Source organism: Malaclemys terrapin, chromosome 13 (assembly GCF_027887155.1).
Source record: "Malaclemys terrapin pileata isolate rMalTer1 chromosome 13, rMalTer1.hap1, whole genome shotgun sequence".
Taxonomy (NCBI): Eukaryota; Metazoa; Chordata; order Testudines; family Emydidae; genus Malaclemys; species Malaclemys terrapin.
The window spans coordinates 19,571,797-19,587,537 of NC_071517.1; the positions used below are offsets into that span (position 1 = coordinate 19,571,797).

At 41.5% G+C, this 15,741-nt stretch overlaps 1 protein-coding gene across 4 annotated transcripts in view; it reads left to right on the forward strand.

Moving 5' to 3' along the window:
* TBCD (tubulin folding cofactor D) overlaps positions 1 to 15,741 on the forward strand; it is a 256,152-nt gene that overhangs the window by 212,757 nt on the left and 27,654 nt on the right. For all 4 annotated transcript variants that reach the window (XM_054047295.1, XM_054047293.1, XM_054047291.1 and 1 more), the window contains exons 34-35: positions 12,043 to 12,164; positions 13,400 to 13,477. In XM_054047295.1, coding sequence (XP_053903270.1) covers positions 12,043 to 12,164; positions 13,400 to 13,477 — 200 coding nt within the window. The remainder of the gene's footprint in view (positions 1 to 12,042; positions 12,165 to 13,399; positions 13,478 to 15,741) is intronic.

The window sequence follows — 15,741 nt, forward strand, 5'->3', positions numbered from 1 at the left end:
GAGAGGTTTTAATTGAATTCAAGTATAAGGGATAAAATCAGAAATGGTTACAAACAAATAAAAGTGAAAATAGACACAAAATTAATCTAGCAAGATGTTCAAGATGTTTTTTCTCTGACCCACCAGCTTTTTACTGTCTGGCCCGGCTAAGATCTGTTCACAGAGGTCAAATCGCTTGGTTTCTTTGTCTCCTTAAGGTTTAGGATAATGTAGGTGTTTGTTCCCCCTCTTTATAGTTCAATGAACCTTTTGAGATATATTCTCTGAAGGGTACTTCTAGATAAAGTGAATTAGTTCCTGCTTAGTAAAGGAGCCATGAGGTCTGGAAGATAAGGCTTCATGCTGGTTTGTCCTCTGTTGGCGGTTGCTACTATACAAATTATCTATTCCTACTGCAACCTCTGATACAAATGAATAGCACAGTGAATTTAGTACACACCTCATTTGAGGTGTCAGCATCTTTCCATGGTCTGAAGAAAACCTATTTATCAAATCCCCCTGATATATCTGGTTGAAACACTTTTTTTTTTTTAGTCACAGACTTTAAAGCGTAATACTAGTGAGAATCCATAATCTTACACACCGCATTGTTACGTATATTTTATAATGATGTTATTGCCAGTGTGGTGTTTGTCAAATGATACCTCACAAGGCATATTTTATATAAAAATCTCTGCAGTAGTGTATAGGGTGTGAGTGCGGGGGTGCCTAGAGTCATGCTCCATGCTTGCTTTTCACCTGCTCAGAGCCTAGGCTCCAGTTGATCTCTTTATCTGCAGCCTTTCCCATGGGATTATGCCCAAGAGCCCAGGCTTCAAACTCTGCCAGACCTGTCACAAGACCTTCCCCCTCAGCAATGGGCATTGTAGCTGCCTTGGAGAGACTCATGTCCTCTTCAAGTGCTAGGTCTACTCCAGATTCAAAAGCACACCCAGAAAACAGAGGACACACTGAAACTACTGCTTTATGGAGTGCTTTCTGAGATCTCCCTCCCCCCACCCCATGACATCAGCCTCAGCCATGCAGTCTGCTCCAGTGACTGCACAGAGCTTGACTCAGGTAAGCAAAAACCCTGGGGGCCTACAGAATCTTCAAGACCGAAAAAGAAGAGACCTCATTCTCCTGAAAGAGAGACCAAAAGAAGGGGAAAGCCACCTTCTTGACTTTGGAACAAGGAGAACTTGCACCCTGGTACCTCTTGTCACGTACCAAGAAACCTCACAGCAGGTAATCTCGAGTGGCATCAGTGGTGATACCAGAATTGGTACCTTCTAAGCATAAGGATTCCTCTAAGACCAAGGTCTCAAAGTAATCATCCTCTTGCCGTCCTTCTCAGGCTATGGTAAAGAGAGCATGGACTGCCCCTCTGTCCTGTCCCTGGTACCTCCCAACGTGCAGACTCCTGAGGAACGCTATCCAGGTTCCCTTCTCGGTGGGGCCTCCAAATCCTGAAAGAGCCTGAATCCCCTTCATTAAATGGTACCAAGAGAGGTTTCCCACTGGTACTGACTTTTCCTCCAGAGCAAGCTTACCCTCTGGTTCTTCTGCATCCTTGCACAAATGCTTGACCGCTAATTACTGATACCTCACTAACCTCTGGGTATTGACACTTCTTGCTCCTTTTCTGGATGTAGGTGAAGATGCTTCTTCTGACTCAGATGTGTCCGTACAGGATTCCACCTTTTCCCTTCCAGCCTCCCTCTCTTGAGGTGCATCCTGAAGAAAAGCCCCCCCAACAGCTGACTGACATGTCAGCCCGGCAAGAGCAGCCTTGGGGTCTTGCCCCCTTTCTTATGTCTCACCACAGTGAGTGTTTTGGAACCTTTGGGTCCTTTATGGTGAATAGTTCTACAGGGTGCCCTCACATAAGAGGTCCCACCAAGAACACCAGTACTGGCTCCCTTTCTGCAGAAAAATCCCCAAACAGTAGGAGCTAGGTGCAGAAGAGGAGACACCACCTCACAAAACCTCCTTCTCTCCAGATGAGGCTCTTATGCCCCCCTAGACCTACATGAATGATTTCAAGGCCTTTCAAGACCTCATGAAAAGGATCGGAGAGGCCTTACAGGTCCCTGATGGAGGAGATACAGGAATCTCAACTTTTTTTGCTGGACATTCTACACACTTTCCCCAGGGCAAAATTGTTTTGCCTATCAATGATGCTTTGTTGTTGCCAGCCCGTACGGTGTGGCAAACACCACCTGTAAGCAGGCGGATTAAAAACAACTATATCCTGGCCAGGGGTTCGGACTTTCTTTTCTCCCATCCTACCCCAACTCAGTTTTTCATACTGTCAGTGAAAGAAATAGACAGTATTGGTCTAGATCAACACCTTCTGATGAGGAACTTAAACACCTGGACCTTCTCGGCCACAAAATCTACTCCCTAGTTAGTCACTTTATAGTTATGAATGTCCAAGTATCAGGTCTTAATGGCAAAACATGACTCTACAAATTATTCAGGTTTTCTCATTTTATTGAACATGTGCCACAAGATCAGAGGAAACAGTTTCAGGTTCTCATTGCAAAAGGCCAGACGATTGCCAAGGCTTCCCATAAGGCCTCACTCGATATGACTGACATAGCTTTATCCTCTATGGCTATGTCGGCGTTCTGTTCAAAGGGATGTCATGGTAACAACTCCCTGGGAGACACCCTCCTTACCACTTGGCCTCATGCCCTACTGTATGCTTACCTCTCAATGCCGCTGCTTCTCAAGGTCATGAACAAATTGAAACAGGAGAGATTGGTGGCCATCCTCAGGGCTCCATCTTGGCCAAGATAGGTACAGTTCCCAGATCTGGTCTGCCTCTCTCTGTGATCGCCGCTTCACCTCCCTCTGACAATAGACCACCTGATCCAAGATCCACCCCAACCTCCTGTCGTTACACCTCAAGGCCTGGCTCCTTGATGGCATACTGACATAGAACAGGATTGCTCTGCAGAGTTACTTAAAATTCTGTGGAATCACAAGGACAATTTACCTGCAGAAGTGGAAGTGTTTCAAATCATAATGTGCCCAACAATTCATACCTTCTCTTGAGTCTCCTCATGCACTTTCTCGATTACCTGCTAAATTTAAAAAACATGGGTTTATCTATGAACTCAGTTAAGGTTCACCTGGCTGCCATTTCAAAGGTTTTCAGTCTTCACTCACTCCACCACTGAGAGATTAATTAAGGATTTGTTTAATCTTTTTCCTCCCATCAAAGAACATACTCCACCATGGGACTTCCATTTAGTCTTCAATGCCCTTGAGAACATCCCATTTGAACAATGGGGAATTGTTCCTTCTTCTTTGGTCCTTTAAGACCTTGTTGCTTATAGTCATCACTTTACCCAAAAGAGGAGGAGAACTAGGAGCTCTTATGGTTGACCCATTGTGCATGGTGTTCTATTGCAATAAGATGACATTGTGTCCCCATCCTTGCTTTCTACCTAAAGTTTTGTCAACATTTCATAATAATCAGGACATTCACCTACTGGTGAGTACTCCTTGAGAAAGGCAGCTAGTCTCCATACTGACTGTAAGAAGAGATCTTGCCTTTTACTTTAACATGACTAAGCCCATAAGAGCTTCTCCCAAAATCTTTATATCCATTGTAGAAAGAATGAAAGGTCAGCTCATTTCCACCAAAAGACTGTCAAAATGGGTTTCAGGATGCATCTTAACCTGATATGATGTCTTACGAGATGCATCCTCCACCTAGGGTGATTGCCCATTCCACCAGGGCTCAGTCTACCTCTTTGCTTTACTGAGGAACGTTATTCATCTCAGACATTTGTAAGGCTGCCACCTGGTCTTGGGTGCACATGTTTTCCCAAGACTGTTATTGTGTGTGCTTGTCGAGCAGACATGGCCTTTGGTGAGACTGTTCTGTGATCAATGCTGAATCCACCTCCTCAGCACCCTCCTCCATATTGAGGTACTGCTCAGGAATCTCCTGACGTGGAGGAGGAGGAGAGGTTATTTACCTGGACAGTAACTGGCGTAAAATGTTTTGTCCCTATGGGTGCTGCAATACCCACCATCATTCTCTCTGGACTTGGTGACTGAGAAGGAACTGAAGCAGTGGTGGGTCTGTCCCTCCCTATGTACTCTCATCCTGGATCACGAAGTGTTGGGTGTGCAGGTGCAGACTCATGGACACTGTTGACAAAGTCTCCACTCAAGAGGGCATGGGCACGGGCACACACGTTTGATGTGGAGCACACACAGGGACACAACATCTAGAAAAACTCCAGTTACTGTACAAAGTAACTAACCTTGCTTTCATCTGTATAGGCAGTAGAGGAGGATCATAGGGTTAGAAAGGACTGTAAGGATCATCTAGTCTAACCCCCTGCCAAGATGCACGATTTGTTGTGTCTAAACCTTCCAAGACAGATGGCTACCCAGCCTCTTTTGAAAACCTCCAGTGAAGGAGCTTCCACAACCTCCCTAGGCTGTACTAAAGGAGGATTGCCTACCAAGCAGAGACCGAGATGATGAGGATAATAGTAACATAACTGAGCAAAGAATGAGTTCATGAATGATAGTTAGAAAATATTGGGAATAGGTGATTTGGTTACATGAATGAAGCTGCTGCAGTAAGGTAACTGACTATAACCCAAATCTCTGCTTTTCATAAGGATGAAGTATGTACAAGGTTTCAGACAACCAGCAGCTACTTTTATATGAGTGAGCCAGTTATCTCAATGCTTAGTATACATTTCTGGGTGGCTTCCTTACTTGTGAAGGTGGGCAGCACTGTTTTATGTAGTCTTTGTGTTTGTTCACTCCATCTTTAAATGTAGTGGTAAGGGCATGTGCTTGCATTAGCTTTAGAGGTTGAGGGGAGAGGAGCTGAGCCTGAGTCTTCCTAGCATTGTTGCTATAAAGACCAGACAGCCACATTAAGAGGTGTTGTTCAGCAGCTGATAGGTTTGACAGGGAGCAGGTAATAAGAGAGAGAGGGCTTTCTAGGTAGAATGGCATATTACCAGGAAGGCTGAAGTTCTGGGATGACAAGGGGAAGAGGAAAAGAAATAACTTGGGTTTCTTCTTGTGTTTGGGTGTAAGGCAAACTAGGGAAAACTGAGGGTATGTCTGCACTACGAAATTAGGTTGATTTTATATAAGTTGATTTTTAGAAATCGATTTTATACAGTCGATTTGCGTATGTCCCCACTAAGCGCATTAAGTTGGTGGAGTGTGTCCTCACTACTATGGCTATCATCGACTTATGGAGCGCTGCACTGTGGGTAGCTATCCCACAGTTCCCGCAGTCTCCCCCGCCCATTGGAATTCTGGGTTAAGCTCCCAATGCCTGATGGGGCAAAAACATTGTCGCGGGTCATTTTGGGTACATGTCGTCAGTCTCCCCTCCCTCCGTGAAAGCAATGGCAGACAATCGTTTCGCGCCTTTTTTCCGCGCAGACGCCATACCACGGCAAGCGTGCAGCCCGCTCAGCTCACCGACAGCGCCGCTGTTGTGTCCTGGGTGCTGCCGTCAGCAGACGGTGCAGTAGGACTGCTAACCATCGTCATACACCACTTCTGCTACAACTCTGCTCTGCTGCTATTGCCTCGATAGCGAATTTCTCCATGTTGTCTGTCATGGGCTCCCGGGTATGTGTGTTCTTCCTCGGGAAATGTGTGTGGTGCTAACCGTCATCCTCCACCACTTCCACTGCAACTCTGCTCCCCTGATGTCATGAATCCATCTCGCAGGTCCTCTCGTTGTTCTGTATAAATATCTATTTTCATGGCATCCGTTGTCATCCACCGATTTCACTGCAACTCTGCTTTCCTTCAGACGCCATACCACGGCAAGCGTGGAGCCTGCTCAGCTCACCGCTGCTGTTGTATTATCCTGCAGTATGTGCAGAACCTGCAAAAGCAGGTGAGGAGGCGATGATAGCGCAATCACGATAGTGATGAGGACATGGATACAGAGTTCTCTCAAAGCATGGGCCCTGACAGTTTGGACATCATGGCGGTAATGGGGCAGGTTCATGCCATGGAACGCTGATTCTGGGCCTGGGAAACAAGCACAGACTGGTGGGACCGCATAGTGTTGCAGGTCTGGGATGATTCCCAGTGGCTGCAAAACTTTTGCATGCATAAGGGCACTTTCATGGAACTTTGTGACTTGCTTTCCCCCTGCCCTGAAGCGCAAGAATACCAAGATGAGAGCAGCCCTCACAGTTGAGAAGCGAGTGGCGATAGCCCTCTGGAAGCTTGCAACGCCAGACAGTTACCAGTCAGTTGGGAATCAATTTGGAGTGGGTAAATCTACTGTGGGGGCTGCTGTGATCCAAGTAGCCAGCTCAATCACTGATCTGCTGCTATCAAGAGTAGTGACCCTGGGAAATGTGCAGGTCATAGTGGATGGCTTTGCTGCAATGGAGTTCCCTAACTGTGGTGGGGTGATAGACGGAACGCATATCCCTATCTTGGGACCGGACTACCGTGGCAGCCAGTACGTAAACCACAAGGGGTACTTTTCAATGGTGCTGCAAGCACTGGTGGATCACAAGGGACGTTTCACCGACATCAGCGTGGGATGGCCGGGAAAGGTGCATGACGCTCGCATCTTCAGGAACTCTGGTCTGTTTGAACAGCTGCAGGAAGGGACTTACTTCCCAGACCAGAAAATTACCATTGGGGATATTGAAATGCCTATAGTTATCCTTGGGGACCCAACCTACCCATTAATGCCATGGCTCATGAAACCATACACAGACACTCTGGACAGTAGTAAGGAGCTGTTCAACTATAGGCTGAGCAAGTGCAGAATGGTGGTAGAATGTGCATTTGGACATTTAAAAGCTCGCTGGCGCAGTTTACTGACTAGGTTAGACCTCAGCGAAACCAATATTCTCATTGTTATTGCTGCTTGCTGTGTACTCCACAATATCTGTGAGAGTAAGGGGGAGACATTTATGGTGGGGTGGGAGGTTGAGGCAAATCGCCTGGCGCTGGATTGATCGCTGTCCGTTGATCCAGCGGGTAATGTAGACAAGCCCTCAGTGTTTCCTTTTAAATGCAAAAGAGAGTCAACATTTAGCTTTGGATCCTACATAAGATGATTACCCTTGACCCAGTCTAAAACTATATAGTCAATACCTTATTATTCCAGTTATGTGAAACAGTTTTAAATATTTTTCAATTTCAGGAATCCCTTATTGCAATTATGGGGCTAACTTTTTTCTATGTGTAGAATGAATAACTGCATTTGCAGTTATGTGTGATTCTCAAACTACTTTGTGACTGGAAGTTGTACCTAAATAACTTGAATGTGTTTGAAGTTTTGGTCCATGAGATTTTTTGAGATGAGAGAGCAGTCAGTGAAAATTTAGTTAATTCAGAGTATACCCTGTATAGCGGAGACTCCAGTCTTCCCAGAAATTGTTGCTATAAATACAATAGAATCCTGGTAGAACCATGAAACACCTGGAAACTCCTGCTGTAAAGCATTCAAACAACTGCACAGCTCATTATCAGAGCTATTAAATATTCAACCTGTGTAATGTTGCATGTACCACTTTTCCCTCTGTTTAAAGGGTCCAAGTGTAATAACTTCAGTATGCTGTGAATGAAGGTCACATTTCTAATGAGGGGGGTTCTGGCTTCAGAATGCCATATTTGAAAGGGTAAGAACATGCTTAATTTATCAGTAAGCTATATTTGTCAGGTAGACTCAGCTCATCCATGAGTTCTTTACACAAAGTTTTTAATATTTCTTATTAAGGTAGTGATTCCCAACCTGTGGGGTAGGTCCCTGGGATGAGACCATTTGAGGAGGGCATATTAATTCCTACTTATGCTACTCTGCCTGTAGCTCCAGAGATGAAAAAACTAAGCAAAGCAGAGCTCCAAGAAGCTCCCTACCTCCTGTGTCTAAATAACCTCTCTGTGATGGGGAGGAGATGGGGCAATGAGCAAAGCAGTAGAGAAATGAGAGGAGTGGTGGGGTGAGGTTGGGGAAACTACTGTAATCCTGTCTTCTCAGTAAAAGGGTGGTTGGTAACTATGGGAATGTGCTACTTTTTAGCTTCCGCCCTAGTTGGGAGAGAAGGCGGCAGCTCTTTAGAAGCCACCTGTTTGCCTCTTCTTGGTGCTTTTGTATTCCAATACAGCAAAGTCATTGGCAGGGGTGTTTCTGAAGCAGCCATTCACCTGGACTAGAGTAAACAGGCAGACAATGAATTTCTCACAGCAACTCAAGTGGCTCCTCCCAGGACTGTGTGTGTGTGTGTACACATACTGTGTGCTGTGTTCATATGTAGGTAGGGGTAGCAAAACTTCACTTAACTTCCATCAATTATTTGTGAGCACAAGTTGAGGAGACTCTTGATGGGAAAGGAAATAGGAAGTCTGTTTCTTATGAGTAATAGCTTTATAGAGAGTGAAGATGGGGATGTTTTGAGACTTTTGGTTGTGGTATTTTTACTTGATTTCCAAAAGAGAGTTTCTCTATCACATGCAGTTAAAATAAGACCGAAAAACGTTTGTTCTCTCTCTGTCAGTAACAGAAATGAGCACAATAAAATATGGCATCAGCATGTAACATTTGTCATATAGAGCAGACAGGCTACAGTTTCATTTTTTGAAAACTAAAGACAACGGCTTAGAGGAACTGTGTGGAATATGTCTCACTCAGAAGCATTTTGGTAGCAGATGTTTTCTTTTGAAATAATTTTAGCCCAAGTAATTTGAAAAAGTAATTGTCATTTGGGGTTTGAGTTTTGGCATTCTGCAGCATTCCTTTGGTTCAAAGGATATTTTGTATAAAAGAATCTTCTAATAGTATAACTGGCTTATGATAATGCATATTTCTTATGGCTATGTAACAGAAAACTTCCTGGTGTATGGGGTCTTGAGAACAAAATGGTGTACTCTGCAGTTCTCTAACGCTGTAATTTCAAGCATGTTGCATGATGATGTTACATGATTATCATCAGTCTCCACTAAATAACAGAATGTCCTCATGGGATTTGTTCAGTACTAATAAAAAAGTACAGTGTGAAATGTTATAGATGTTTAATAAGTAAAGACATATCTTCAAGAAGATACTATTTTGTAAGACAGTCTCATTGGAGAACTGCAGGTTTTTGCCTGGCCACAAATATAAAACAATTCTAGAGAGCTGTGCTGAAGTACAGCAACAAGATTTATACCAGCCATTGCCGGATCGGTCTAGCTATTAAGTGAGTTAATGAGTCAAATGACAAAACATAAAAATCGTAACTACACCAGATTTATGTCCGTGTTCTGTATGCACAGAATCTATTGTGTGTGAGCATTAATCTTTCTCGAAAGTAAAGTTCTGAAATAGACTCACAGCTTGCCAAACACTGTAGTGACTTCTTATGCTGCTTTGGAAAAACTGCTGCCTCTTTGAACAGTTTTGTCTTAGTTGCCTTACTAAATTAAAATACAAGGACATAGTTAGATGGTTTGAAATTTGAGAAAATAAATGTAGTTCTACAATATCCAATTAGCCTGCCTGACACTGCAATCCACAATCAGAAGATAATCCTTTACCCTGGCAAGCAGTCTACTGGTTTAGAAAAGTTTGCAGGAGTGGGTCCATGGGTCTATATTCTGAATTTACAAGTTTGTTATCAAGCAGAATGCATTTGAGACTGATTTCAGGCAACTTTAAAAGAAAGTATTGTGAATTGTTTATTACTTTATATTAAATGTCCCTGACATAGAACTTCAGAAGGGTTATTTGCCTTTGAAGATTGGGAGTATTAAAAGAAGTATTGTGAGCAGAACCATGCAGGCATGGGCTCACTTTTACTAACTACTAGACTTTATTATTTTTTAGTTCTAAGGAAAACACCCTGCTGCCACTTAAGTATAGTAAATATGTCAGGATTTGAAATGAGCCAGGAACAGTGCTATTTATTGAGCATAACATACCCTAATGTACATTTCATCTTTTTCCTGCACATGTGCGGGAATGTTCTGACTCTGTGAATAGGTCTTTATCTGTACAATGAAATGTATGTATATCAGTTATATGAAAATTGTAACTTGAAGCAACTCTGATAAAACTGTAAAAGGCTCATTTATTTTTAGATTCTTTTGGTATGTATGTGTATCCTGTTCCCTTTACCACTTTTGATGAAGACAGTCTTTTTAGTAGCCATTACATCAGCTCGAAGGGTAGGGGAGACTCAGGCTCTCGTGGCGAGTCCCTCTTACACAGTGTTTCATAAGGACAGTCACTCTCAGGCCTCATCCCAAATTCCTGCCCAGTTTTGTCTCCGGTCTGAGTTCCATGTGAATCATCACCTCCCAGTTTTCTTTTAATTGTTTAAAGGGGACTCCTCCTACCCATCTCCAAGCAAACACTTTACTGCTTGTTAGTCACCAAGAATGGAATCGATGAGGACAATCACTCAAAGAAGAAAGAATGTTACTTATCCTATAGCAGTGATTCTCAAACTTTTGTACTGGTGACCCCTTTCACATAGCAAGCCTCTGAGTGTGACCTCCCCCCCCCCCCCCGTTATAAATTAAAAACACTTTAAAAAATATATTTAACACCATTATAAATGCTGGAGGCAAAGCGGGGTTTGGGGTCGAGGCTGACAGCTCGTGACCCCCTGAGGGGTCCCAAACCCCAGTTTGAGAACCCCCGTCCTCTAGTAACTGTAGTTCTTTGAGATGTGTTGTCCATGTGGATTCCATAATCTGCCCTTCCCCATTTCTATGGAGTCCTATTCCATGCATTTCTCTGTTTTGTTATCTTATTCTACATGCTTATGTTGACTCTGCTCACTGTTGTCTTTTAATGACATTTCTGTGGCACTGCATTGTTAATTTTTTGAGACTTTCAGGGAAAAACATCTGGGGACTTGGCTCTCTTCAAAATTATGGTGGTAATCTGAGACAGCTGAAAATTAGTCAGTATGAAATATAAATTAGGAATGTGGCAAAAAAATGTATGGTTAGACACATGCTTTTTGAAATACTGTATTTCCATGAGTCTTTACAGATTTCTTCATGTCAACCTTCTGCAATATTTGGATAGGGAAAGTGCTTGATTTATTAAAACTTTATTTTACTCAAAGAAAGGGGAACTGTTTGCAATTGTGTATCATTTCTTTCCTTTGCAAAAAGTCAATGGAAATATTTCTTTATAATGTATAAAATAATTCCTTGGGTATTGAATTTTTCAGTAAATGTCTTGTACCTTTTTATATACTGTGAAGACCTTAAACATAAGCATGCAGCATAATTTCAGCATGTGCAGAAACTCCTTTAAATTACTTTTGACATATGAAAGAACAATATTTACTCAATTCAGTTCAAATTTTCTTTGAGGGCAATTGGCTTTTTCAAACATCTACACCTAGGTACTATCAAAGCTTGATTATTTGTTTTGAAACTCAGCATACCTCAGTAATTATCTACTTAATTTGAATGACCTCTAAATGTAGATAGCCCAACTTTTGCTAGTTTGGGGGAACTGCAGTATGCTATTTCTAATGTGTTTGTATACTACTGTTAAAACTTATTAAAATATATTATAGAAAAGTATTATTTACATATTGGCTTAGGTATTTGAAAACTAATTCTGTCGGATAAATATTTAAAACACTGTAGTCCTGATGCTCCAATGCACATGCATATCTGCCATTGATTTCTGTGCAGGTTATAGGCCGTGCACAAGTTTGAAGTGTAGAAGTACAATAATGGATTTTCTAGGTTATTTTTGGTCTAAATATGAATCCTTTACTGAATCTTTTTTTTCCCTTTTAGTTAAGCTACTACAGTGGCAAAACTTTAACTGGAAAAAACAATACAGCTTAAATGGAAAGTGAAATAGCTGTCTTCCTGTCAAATGCTGGCAGTGAATTTGTACACTCAATCACTGTTGGATATGATATAAAGGAGTATCTTTTCATGGTAAAAATGTGCAGCTAACATAGTCAGGGATGAACATTCATATCCAGTTCATGAATGTTATCTTTTTAATTTATTTCAGCCACAGCCAGGTGTTTTGCACACTGCTTCACTTGAAATATTGCTCTTTTGTAGGTCAGGTACTCTGCACAGAGTCTGTTTGACTATATGAAGAAAATCCAAAATGATCTAGGTGCCATGAATAACTTTTGTGAGACATTGCTACAGGTCTTTGAGGATAACCTGCTGAATGACAGGTAATCTTTCTCTCATAAAGGAGTTAGTTGAAACAATGTGCACTGAGCAGATCTTTCAGAGTATGAACAGTTGTCTAAAATTGTACCATATAAATGTTTTAAGATATTGGGGAAGAAAGAAAATACCTTCAACAAAACCCCCAGAAAAGATGGAATTATGGTATAGTATCGAATATAAAGAAGGAAGCATTTACCTTCGTGCAATACTGAACTTATTGTGATAAGCTGTAATATTTTCATGTAATGCAATATTCTGGGGAGCGGATTTTCACCTTGATCGATCGGTCCATCAGCCCTCACAGAGAGAGCGCTGATCACAACACGTCAGTCGTGTTGTTTTAGCCAGTCCTGTTGTTTTAGCCAGTCCTTCAGCCACTTGCTGGCCAGGCTGTCAGTGTTACTGGACATCCAATCAACGTAGCGCACTGCAGTCCAGAACCCCTGAGTGATCCACCAGCCTCAGCCTCCCAAGTAGCTGGGATTACAGGCGTGTGCCACCATGCCCGATGAAGCTGATATTGATGAGATAAAATAAATATATGTGCAATTTGTAGTGCAATCCACCATGTATTTATTTAGGAAGGGTTTCTTTAGGAATATGCAGATTGTAACTCTGTAACATAAAAACAGGCCAGTTGAAAGACCAGTTTTTTTACATAGCACGATTTATTCACCTAAACCCCTCTTACCAAACATGTTTGCAAGTTAGTTTATTTTCCTGGGGATTTTTTTCTGTTCATGACATTTAGCAGAATTTTCAGTCTTACTTTCAGAGTTAACTCAGCAGTGGTAGCTGGGAATATGTAGCTGTGTAGCTGTTTTGGCTGTCATACTACATGCTCTAATCCATTCAATAACTAGGCTAAATGAAAAGTTTTTGCAACTTTTAATAAACTCAGTGAAGTATGTTGTTCAGATTCATAAAAATTATCCTACAGGTTTTAGTTGGGTTTCCAGGCCCCTACAGGCTTACATCCACGCTAGCTGTTGACCAGCCTCTTCCCTTTGGCTGCAACAGAATGCAGCCGTGTCAGCCAACTAGAATGATTTAGCCAACTCACAGAAGTTACCTAGCAACCTTCCCCTAGGTGGAGTGGAATTCTAATTGAAATAGCTGTATGGAGATGGGAGGTGTTCCCCCCCCCCCCCCCCACCTTGCTTCCTATAAAAATAAGTGTATAAATGAAATCTGTGCCAAGAAATGTCTTTACGGTGTGTATTTTTTTTTACATTAGGGTGTCTGTGCCCTTGCTAAAGATGCTAGATCAGATGCTGGCCAATGGCTGCTTTGATATCTTCACTGCTGAAGAGAAGTAAGTGCTAATTATTCTGCTTTGAAATTGCTGTTTTATATCAGAGGACACTGAAGAGGATAGCTGCTGCTGTAGCTAATTTACGTTTGTGTTGTGTTACTAGTGAGAATGTTGTTAGCAGTTGAATATCAATGTTCTTAAAACATCTCTACCTTGACAGTGGTGCTTTCTCAGAAGATCTTTTCTTCTGTTGAAAAATGCATCAGAAAACCTGATAATTACAATTGCTGGGGGAGTTTTGGTTTCACAATATGCTATGTGCTTTTTTAAATCTTGCAACAGACTAATGTACATATAGTGGTAGTGCCAATGAACAGCTGCCTTAGACTGAGGTGCATGCTATGCTGTATATTAGGCAATTTAATAATTTTGTTTAATTTTCCCTGAAGTTACAATAATCCATTGAGCAGCTATCAAGAAAGGTCAAATCCAGAGGTCAAATATTGGGGCTAAGAGCCTTGGCAGTATATCCCTTTAACCCATTTTAGCTCTCTCTTTATCACTGTTTTATGACCTGCAAATGAACTAGATTCAATCTGCATATTTTCATCTGGAGAAGGTGTGGCAGTGACAGATTCATACAATTGCTGAGAATTGTTGTATAGCCATAACTAGCTGTACATATTCTTGGGAATAAATATATATTGGTCACCACGCGGTGTACATTTCACTGGCAGTGTTTCCCAATGTGACATGCTGAGGCAAAATGCCTCTGCTGGCCTATCATTTTTAAAAATACATTCTTCTGTGAGTTGCAAGGCAAGGCCCAAAGTTTCCAGTCAAGTTAAATATTCTGGAAGGACTGAATATTCTTGGGACTGAATAAATGTGAATAAGCATTCCATTTGAAGTCTGACAAACAGTATGTCTGCACATCTGCAGATACCCGGCAGAGTTGTACTGCAGTCAGTGCACTATATGCAATTTTATACTGGATTTGGCATCTATTTTTAAAAGTTTCTCTTTATTTTAATGTTAAAATCACTCACAGTGGATGCACTTTAAAAGTTTTAACTAATTATTCAAATATTTCCAATTATATGTATAGGGTACATTTCTTAAACTGGTAACATATTTCTAAATGGTAGAAATTGGAATATTAAAGATTAATAAATATCATCACTCTCAAACAAAATAAAACCATATATTAATCTGATGAATTCCACTCCCTTCCTTATTTAGAGGATTAAGACTCCAAGAACTTCATTTAGAAATCTTGCAATGCAGATCTAATTTATCTGGGAAGAGCGTAGAGGGTGCTATAGAAGACCCTAAGCTAGCTAGAAAGAGTTCCAGAGTGCAGCCCTATGTTTGCAGTAATTATAGTTTGTTCTGGGAAAATCTTCCTGGGATGGTTAAAAAATAGTTAAATACTGGACCTGGCTCACTGATGCCTGCTGCATGCAGTGTGAAAGAATATGGGAGTGTGTGACTGCTGGAGCGGATTGCTTGAGCAGAACCACTTGTATGCCCCCTCGGCCAAAGAAACGTGCCAAAAAGGATGCGAAAATACAATGCAGAATGAGTTGGACTGAATTGCAGACACACTACCCTATAACACGCAGCATGCAATTTCAGAGCTAGAATGTAAATAAAAAGTGCTGGGGGTTAGGTGGCGGGGAGACAGAGGTGAATGCTTTGTCTCATTTTTAATGTCAATATGTGTGTCCCACAAAAAATCAGCTATGAATTATAGTGCTGGTTGATGTTTTCTTTTTTTTAATAACATGAAAAATGTCCTGTTATACAGTACATTACATCTGATCTATAGAGTATGCAACTCTTGCTCAAAAGCCTGAAACATCAGCCTGTAAAATTATTTGTTGGGGTTTTTTCTTAATCTGGGCAACTATGTCTTGGCAAGATCCCCTTGGATTTAGAAAGTTCCAACACCTATGATTATGATGCCAATGACTGCTTAGCCTTCAGCTGACTATTATTAAATTCGTTATAAAAAAATGAGTATTTGCAAATGCAAATTTCTATTCTGTTACAGTAAAAAAAGGTTTGTATACAGTATACTAGACTTCCCTTTTTCCCAACAGCAGTTGCAAAAAATATTAGCTGTCCACAGCAGGTAAATAATAATTTGTTGCTGAATTCTATAGTTAAGTTATAGCTATTGGATTAATGGTTTGATACCCCTTGGGACATAAATACTTTGCATTAGCCTGAATTGCCACTGGATGTCATTCTTGCTTCACAGGAACAAAGCTTGGAGTGCATGTTCTTGCCTGTTCACAAGATGCCCCCCTAAAGCTGGG